The 9064-nt window shown below is 39.7% G+C and overlaps 1 protein-coding gene across 1 annotated transcript; it reads right to left on the bottom strand.

The window, feature by feature from the left end:
• Nucleotides 1-404: 404 nt before the first annotated feature.
• LOC113481641 (beta-microseminoprotein-like) lies at nt 405-5411 on the bottom strand. The gene is made up of 4 exons (XM_026851462.1): nt 5334-5411; nt 2238-2337; nt 1617-1719; nt 405-738 (listed from the first exon to the last, which is right to left on the bottom strand). The coding sequence occupies exons 1-4, from the start codon at nt 5334-5336 to the stop codon at nt 609-611; spliced, it is 336 nt and encodes a 111-aa protein (XP_026707263.1). The 5' UTR covers nt 5337-5411; the 3' UTR covers nt 405-608.
• Between the last annotated feature and the right edge of the window lie 3653 nt (nt 5412-9064).

Below are 9064 nucleotides of genomic sequence, written 5' to 3'. Positions count from 1 at the left end.
GGGGGGGGGGGGAGGGAGGAGAAAAAGGATTATGATCCTCCATCCTCACTGTTTTTTCAGAGGTCACAGGTTTTAGCAGCATGGGTCTTGCCAAAACTCCTGTAGCAGTTCAGTGTGCCCTGTGTACCCTGAGTAGGAACCATTGTACAGCATGTCCCAAACAGTGCATCCCTTCCAAATGATAATAGATTTTGATACATGGTGAGCTAAAATATCTGCTTTGACCCCTGGCTAGAACAGAATCTCCAAAGCATGAGAGTGTCTCGTACCAGGGCACTGATGTACAACATGTCAGAGTAGCGAGGTGAATGCATTCATCTCTCAAAGAAGGTGACATCGCCCAGTTTTATTACATAAAAAGAACAATTATTATGAAGCATTTCTGGATGTTTCATCTAGATTTATTGTATTCAACAAAGCTCAGTGACACCAATGCAAGTAATGACAGAAATGAGGCATATCTGATTATGCACCTTGTATACTGAATTAGAATAATTAGGAGATTACAAGTGAGCTGGTGAAGTACTCTCTCTTACAAGATCTTCTATGTCTCCGAGCTACTCTTTGATGTCAAAGCATCTGTAGGAAGGTTCAGAGCAGGTGGGTTGTTAGCCCACACGAGAATAGACAGCACACTCCTTTAAGGGGTCGCTCTTCAGCACCACGTCATAGTCACAGCTTTTCTTGTTGAAAACTACTTTACAGTTCTCCTTGTCATAACTAATAGGAGTATGAAAGCTGTCATTAGCAAAGAGAAAGTGAATGTTAGATTGAGAGCAATAAAAGATTCAGTACTTCAGTGGTTGTGATTATATCTTCAACTAATGCTGAGTGACATATCTCTGAAACTATGGCTAAGACCAGCCTAGCTAGCTTGAGTGCCACACAGCTACAGATTTCAGGGCCTCAAATGATGCTTTGCTGCACTGCACTGTGTAGATGTACCAGTATGCACAGCATTTGCATAGGGATTTCCAGCACAGCACTATACAGCATGACATAAGCATGGTCTTGGCATGTTTTATGTCATCTCCATTAATTTTTTCATTACTGTCAGTTTGCTTAGAATGTAGCAGCTGTTTCCTGGTATAGATTGTTACCTGAGCAAAGGTGATGATCATAATCAAGCCATTTTGGCCCTTTGAGAAGCTAGAATAAGAGGGAAGGAGGCTGTTGGAGATAGATACTTCAGAGCAGAGCCTTGTCACTCTAGGGTCAGCATATTCACTAGAGAAAAGCACCTCTGGAAAGTGATTCAGATCATCATAAGTCCTTTAGAGGAGACTCACTTAAGTCCCTTGTGGAACGAATTCCTTCCTACACCTACTTTCCCTGCTAAGACTTAATTGCAGCATGAGGGGTTCACAAGTTCCTCAAAGACAAGCACCAGGTGGATGTGTCTGGAAGGACCTGTGTCCATGCCCAGTCAGCAGAAAGTGAGCTAAGGTGAACACAGCTGAGGATCCAAATGATCAGGAGCTGTATATGGCTTGCCCTAGCTCTGTGACGTGTGAGGAAAGGCTCCCTTGTGGCACTTAGAAAATCATTTATCCCCAGCAAATGCAAAGCTGTGGTCTTCCTATGGTCAATGATGCTACCAAGAAGTGCAAACTTACAGGGAGCAGCAACGTAATGCATCTTGGCTGCAGCTGCATCTGAAACAATTTTCTGTCCTTGGGATCTCTCCAAAGGGGTACAGTTTTCCTTCCAGCGTACAGCCTGCATAAGACAGCAGCAAAACAAAATATGTTCTTTAAGCCTCCACATAAAGGCTGAAAAAAAAATTTGAAGTTTTCTGAAAATGTTTTTTGTGGCAATAGTAAGGTAGAAGTAATTTTGTTCTCTGGGTTATGACCTAGACTATTTTGAGAGCCTGAACTTGGTTGTTTCTTCACTTGTTAGAGACGGTTTCAGTGTGGCAGATATGTGATGAATGAGAGCAACCAAACAGCCAGGTCTGGCACCAGACTTTATTCAGAACCACTCTCAACTCCTGCATCAGCTCCATGTGCTCGAACAGCAACACCAACCTACCACAAATAGTGATGATATTGCTGCAACCATACCCAGTCCAGGGGAAGACTTCAGTTTTCCCTACTTTTAACAAATTGGTGCTGAAACCTCCTATTCGTGTCTTTCTGACATCTCCCCCCCTTGTATTTTGAGCCCTTCCTGGCTGCTCCACATAGACAAGCTACCACAGAACAATCAAGTGAGAGGACCTTCTCTGTTCTTACCTTTGTCAGTCTCCTTTGGATTGTTCAATTTAGAAAAGCAGTATGCATCACCCAGTGTCACAACAATGCCCATTGCAACAAGGAAAGCCAGAAAGCTCTTCTGTAAGAGAGACACAGAACCCATGGCATGAATTTAATTCCACTTTGCTTATCTTTGTTTTTAAAAGCTAAGTTACTGAACCTGAAGCAAAAGTTAGAAATAACTTTATGTGTATATGCAAATGTTTGAGAAGGGCACTCAGGTATTTTACTGCATTGATGGCTTTTTCCTAGGTGGAAAGAAACAAAATGATAAATGTGTCAGCAGCATCACTCACTGCTGAAGTCCAGTCTCTAGAAATCACAAAAATCTTCAATAGTATTGTACACTTGAAAGTCCTGTCAGACACTTATTAATGCTTTATTTATTGCCCTTGAGTCAGATTTAGCTTTTCCTTTAGCAAATCACTGTCTGTATAGCATCCCATTGCTTCACATTTGGCTACAGAAGTTTCTCCAAATTTGGCAGTGGAGTGGAGATCTCAGACCAGTAAGTTTTTGAAGTAGGTGGCTGGGTAGAGAAAAGAGGCACCAATTAGTATCTTAGGACAAGATTCCAGTGCTGTACATTCTACTTAGAAGTGTGTGAGCCATTTTGTCAAACCATGCATGCACAAGTATGGACATGATATGGGACCTCCTTTTTTTGTCTAGTGGTGACAACATCTAAACATCTCTAAGAGTTCTTTAGAGATGTTTCCTGGGACATGCTGAAGAACCAGGACTTTTTTGAAAAAAGCCTGTGTAACTTTGTAATGGTGGTTATACTGGGACAGAGGGACTGGAGAAGCATGAGAGAGCACAGGGTTATTTTGATGAGTTGCTCAAGCTGGATGACTTAAGGCAAAAGTTTAGGAATGACCAGACACAGAAGCAATAGAGGAAGCTATTTAAATTTTCTTAATAGCACTTGCAGATTAACATGAAAAGACTCTAAACTGAGTAGATCTTTCCAAGTTACTGTTCTGAACTCCAGAGGCTGTTGCTACTTAAAACTGGAGTTTAAAATAGCAGTGAGAGGCTTTGTTTTTAGGCAGCTCTGCTGTCTATCTTGACTTGCTTGAATCATGAACGTTGAAAGACACTGAAAGGTCCTGAACCTTAGGCAGGTGGTGAGCCAAGGGGAATCTCCTCTGTCTGCTGTGGAAAAAACCTTGCTATTTTAATCCTTGATGCACTGCTTTCTTACAGGGCTGAGAGACATTTATGGTGTAATAAAAGGGAGGAGGAGGTCTATGGAGTGGTTTGGTAAAGGTGTAATGCTTAATTTCCATAGTGGTTCTGTGATTCAGAGTTCCTGAGGCTTTGGGGTAGAACAGAGCCAGTTGCCATGCTGAGCACCATAGCCAGAATGAGAGAAGTTAAGAAGCAAGACTGAAACTCTTAAACTGTGCTATTCTGTGCTGACTGGCCAAAGAAAGATGTCTAAGCAACTACTGTTCACTGAAGTTGCAGGATGTAACATTGCAGCTGGTCTCTGCTGAGGTTTGACATGCATTTGGCATGGATCTGTGGGGGTGTCTGTGCTATGCAGCTGTACAGGGCTTTGTGAGCTCAGGGCATTGTGGCTTTCCACAGATGATCTCAACATGTTTGGGATACTGCTTGCTGTATATTAATCATCCATCTTGAGTTGTGTGATGGTTTTCCTCCAAACTGGTCCAGGTCTTTGCAACAGCATAGGCCAGTTCTACCACAAGCCTTACTGCTGTCACTCATGTCTTTATAGAAAAGACTAAAATCCTTCTTTTGCTGTGCTCAGTTGTCTTCTGTGAATGTTTTAGCCTTTTTTTGCTGCAACATTTGTCCTTATCTTGCTATTCCTAGAAATGCTAGTCTGATGAACTTGGGCATGCTCCTCTCTAAAGACCAAAGTTCTGGAACTTCTACTGAATCTAAACAGAAACTGAAGGGGAAGTCTGTGGTGTCCAATCACTGTCTGATCTGGCTTTATGCCGGAACAACCAAAGGATACGTCAGCTAAGCAACAAATCATTGGCAGTAAAGAGCCCACATGTAAGTAGACTGAGCACAGACAGTATCAAACAGGTAAGGAAGTACTCGCAGAAACAGTATCCTTTATTAGAAATGGTAGAGATTATTACCATTACACTGATGCCAAAAGCTCTTAGTTAAACAACAGAGTTCTGTTGTTCTGGGCAGTCTGTGAGCAAGGTACTTGAAGGAATAATTTTATTTTTTTTTTGCTTGTTTGCTCTCTTTAAAAAGAGAATGCCACCAGTCATCTTGCAGAACATAATCTTCCCAACTGGATTTAATGGCCTTTGAAAGTGGGATGAGATAGCAGATCATTTTGCTCAACTAAGTCTTGTCTGAGAATAGAGAAGTCCTCAGGAAGGCTTAGGCAGAGAAAGAAGTAGATGATAATTTCTCCCCGTATTTTTGAACCTATATATATATATATATATATATATATATATATCTCAGAGAAACTACTGCCTCTTCTGTAAAACTTACACCATTCCTGAGATTCACATCAAATGTAGTAATTGATGTCTGTACCTTTGGGGATTATGTGTGTCATAAGGGGCTTTCTATCTATTTAGCATTACCTAACAGTTGATCCAGATTCTGCAAACACATTTGGAGGGTTGGAGAGCTGAAAAAGGACACAACCTGATAGATCAAAAGAGAAATGCAGACAAATATGCTGTGTATTACACTTTGAATTGTAAAAGGAATGTATTTTAAACTGTATTTCACATCTGTAGGTTTTTAAAGCATGGTCCTAAATGTTTACAAAATTCTGAGTATTTTCACAAACATTTCTGAGAAAAGGGTAACAGCAGGTGAAAGATCAAGTGATGTAAGTGTATAGTTTCTTGCAAAGAACTACAAAACAACAAAATTCACAGTAATCTTCACAAAGGTGCCTTACTTCCTTTGCATCTTACAGTGTTTAAATAGAATATATACAAATTTTAAAATGTGTAACTAGGTGACTCTCTTAAATATCCTTCTCTTGCAGTTTTTAAGCAAATACTTATCTGTATCTTCATTTGAAAAAAAAAAAAAAAATCTAAACCTTTGACTTACCATTGTGGAATGCTTGACTTCCAAAGAGCTCCAAGTCTCCAGAATTCTGCAAGTGCTTTATGTGAGAGCAAATACTTTATGTTGCCTTTATGTTGAGCAATTCAAGTCTAGGAAAAAAAAGCTTACTCAGCTCAAATGTAGTGATGTTGAAATTTCTGAAGAAATCACTGAAATTTTGCCAGCTGGCAATGAGAAAATGTTTGATTCTATAGAGCACTGACCTGGGTAAAATGTTCAACCCAGAACTTTGTATTCCTTCAAAGCATTACGATTAGAAGTGCCTTTCTGATGGAATACAAGTATTGATAGCTAAGCTATGGGCAGTATTGGACGGTTAGGTGATTAGACAGGAATTCACGCTGACCATTTCTGCTATCAGTGGGCTAGAATATGCTTAGAGTAGAAAAATAGGTATTAATAGCTTAGGGTGCTTTTTGCCTGATCTTTTCATACTCATGTTTAATCCTGCAGTGTACACTTTAAGATAACTGAAGGTAATTTGCCATTACCAGTATTAAAACCTCTTAACATTCAGATCTTAGTCAAAGCTGAATCACACTGCAACATTTCTCCTTTTCCTCAACTAAACCAAGGATTTTCTCTCAAATTAAAAGCCTGCTGTGCTCCTGTGGGCATGTTCAGGCTTTGACCTGAATAACTGTGATAGAGTATGTGATCACTTTTAAATGCGCAAAATACTTTCAAAAGTAGCGATAAATTTCAGAGTGCTAATCAAATACTCTGCTTTCGCTTACTTCTGCAAACTTTTTTCAGTATGAAATAAGACACTGTGGCCCTACTGATGTTTCAAAGAGAAACACTTTGTTCCAGATGCTGGCAAGCAACTTGAAACTTGTTCCTTTGGGAGATTTATCACCAGCTACAGAAATTTAGCATATGATTTCAAGATTACATTTAGAAACTTTGGACAAATAAATCCATAAAATTTGGCTGTATTACAAGGTAAAAAATTGTGGGGCCTTTTTTTTAAAACAAAAACAAAAACAAAAAAACACAGAGTTGTAAATACTGTGAAATAGTGGCAAAAAGCCAGAGGGCAGATGTCCTTGTCATGGATTAATACCCAATAAGAGAACAAGCATTTTGCAAAGTTCACTGATGATTCCATCGAATGTACATGTAACGTGCAGATAGATATTTGCACATAAGTCACACAGATAACTAAAACTCATATACATTGGAAAGACAATTTTTAGCTTAAATAGGTTCAAAGACTACTAAGAAAAGTTGGAAAATTCCCATTAACTTCTGTAGCTTTCAGATTAAATTTTAGGAGTTTGCATCAAGCAAAGCACCTAAGTATAGCCTTAGCTTTAGCCATGTGGGTAGTCTCTGGTGGAGCCACTCCTTGCTCCTGAGCACACACTTGGTGAAAGGCTTTGCTGGATCTAACCTTTATCCTAAGTTCACAGTCATCCTGGCTCTGAGTTGCTTTATCAGCTATGATATATCAATTAATATGAGAAGTTTAATTTCTTGACCTGTTTACAAAAGTGGGAGAGTAGCGCTATTTCACTATTTCCTGTGAGTTTCATGTTTCAAAGAAAATCATGGGACTGCGATTCAGGAGACTTTTACATTTTTTCAATCTGATACTATATGTGATGCATGACTTCAGATGGCTCCCTTAAGTGTGTCAGAGATTTCAAGCTTCAGAGATTATTACCTGACTGTAGAGGACCACAGAACCCAGAGACAGAACCCAAAAGTCAACTTCCCCTATTCCTCACATGCTAGGCACTCCTGCGCCACACCAAGGGAACTCCAGGGTAACAGCCATCCTCCAAGACCGTGATTTTACCATGAGAGATTAACTTCTGGGATCAAAGAAGGACCAAACTCCCATGGGGGAAACCATGAGCCAAGGAAGTCATGTGTATCCAGGTTCCTTTAGAGAATTAGCAGTTCTACTCAGGATTTTTTTTTCTCCTTTAGGATTTCTAGTTACCTCGACTAAGTTTATCAATCTAGTTATTTTTTTTCCTGCTTGTACAACTTATTGCAGTAAGTCATTTGACTTGGCACATACCAGCAAGGTCTTTTAGGTGACAGGGGTAATCATAGTCTGTTTATTTCTGACACACAGGTTATAATTAATTATTTCAAAGGAAAAATGATTTTGAATTTCATGAAATGAATAAATACACTGGTAGGCAAGTGATGTGTTCGGTCATTGCATTAACCAGTAATGAATCCCAAGCAGGAGGGGCTTCAAGCTCCTGTTCTGGTCCAGTGTCAGCATGTGTACTTATTTCAATCTATAGACACTCACTTCTACACTGTGAAACCAGAGGCTGAGGCATCTTCAAGACCTGACTTCACTCATCACCCCCAACTCCTTTTGCAGCATGCAGGTAAAGCAGGTGGTGGGACTGTCTCTTGTAAGCTGGGGACTTCTGGTAATTGCAGGGCTTGGACAACCACACCTCTCCGTATCTGTACCAAGCCATACAATACAACCTGTGCATGAGAACAAGGTGTGGCAGGTAAAATTAAGAACAATGCACAAACTCTGTTGGGGTTCTTCCCTGTGTGATACAGAAGCTTATATTTTCGTTGTAACTTGACTTTTTTCTTTTGTTTGCATCCTGTTCTAAAGTTATAAAAACATATTTACTTTCTGTTAGCTATTGGAAAAGCAGGCTGTGGTATTCTCTTTTATTTTTTGCCTTGTAAATATTTGTGAGTTTAATCAAGTGCTGTGTCTGTTTAAGCTTTTGTTAGCACTTCCAGTGAAAGCAGTATTTCTGCCAAAGTTTTTATCCACAGGAAAAAAAGATTACGCAGGCTAGCTATATGGCATATAATTACCCATATTATCAAGAAGAGATAATTATATTTAAATTTATATTGAATGTCATGTCAAGACTCTTAAGCCTTTGTCCACTGTAAATTGTAATTTCTTCATAGACAAATGCTAGTGATAGCCACTTCACACAAACACTTAAAAAAAAAAAAAAAAGAGACAAATGAGATACCCCTGTATGAACAAAGAATGTTTCCTGTTATTTCATAATCTGTGTATGTGTGTTAGAAAGTATTCTGTCTTTAATAGAGTTGCATATGGCCTAGCAGTGACTGGGTATAACATATACAATACCTCCCTTAAAGTTGGCCACGTTTTTTATAGGGATGTTTTCTGGACAGAATAATCTACTATTTGGTTTGAGAGTAGTCAGGACCCACTCCACATGAAAACATTTGCTTTCAGCTCTGCAGAATTTGTGAAAAGAGTGTAAGCTGTGATCATACAGAACAAGCGTGCAATACCGGCCTCCAAATTACTTTCAAGGTTGCATCATCTTGCCTTTAGCCTTCTACAGCCATTCTGCAGCTGCTAGAATTTCTGTGTAGTTCTATGGGCCTGTGGAAATTATTGTAGGTACCCACCAGGAACCACGTCCATGGGTGTCAGCCTGTGCAAGAGCCTAAATACTGGATTTCCTCCTTTGCTTTGCAATTGCTTCTAGTGCTGATGATTACAGATGTCTCTTTGTGGACACAAAGAACAAGTTTTGAAGCTAACACAACCTCTGCTTAAACTGGTGGATTAAGGAGTCCTAGTGTGCTCTTTGGTCTGGATAATTCCAACTGTTTGTAGTACCCCTCCCACCACTGTTTGTCCCCATTCCATGCCTTGGTTTCACAGGAAGAAGGTTTAGGGATCTAAGCCAGGAGAAAGCCATCCAGATTGCTACAGCACAAAATCC

Source organism: Athene cunicularia (genome assembly GCF_003259725.1).
Source record: "Athene cunicularia isolate RWA chromosome 6 unlocalized genomic scaffold, athCun1 chr6_part1, whole genome shotgun sequence".
Classification (NCBI taxonomy): Eukaryota; Metazoa; Chordata; class Aves; order Strigiformes; family Strigidae; genus Athene; species Athene cunicularia.
The sequence above is the reverse complement of the archived record's forward strand: the minus strand, read 5'-3'. Positions and strand labels throughout refer to the sequence as shown.

Coding starts and splice junctions, on each gene's coding strand:
- LOC113481641 (XM_026851462.1), bottom strand. Junction 1,720..2,237: donor TCCAAAGGAGACTGACAAAG/GTAAGAACAGAG, acceptor TGTCTTATGCAG/GCTGTACGCTGGAAGGAAAA. Junction 739..1,616: donor GCATTACGTTGCTGCTCCCT/GTAAGTTTGCAC, acceptor TGCTAATGACAG/CTTTCATACTCCTATTAGTT.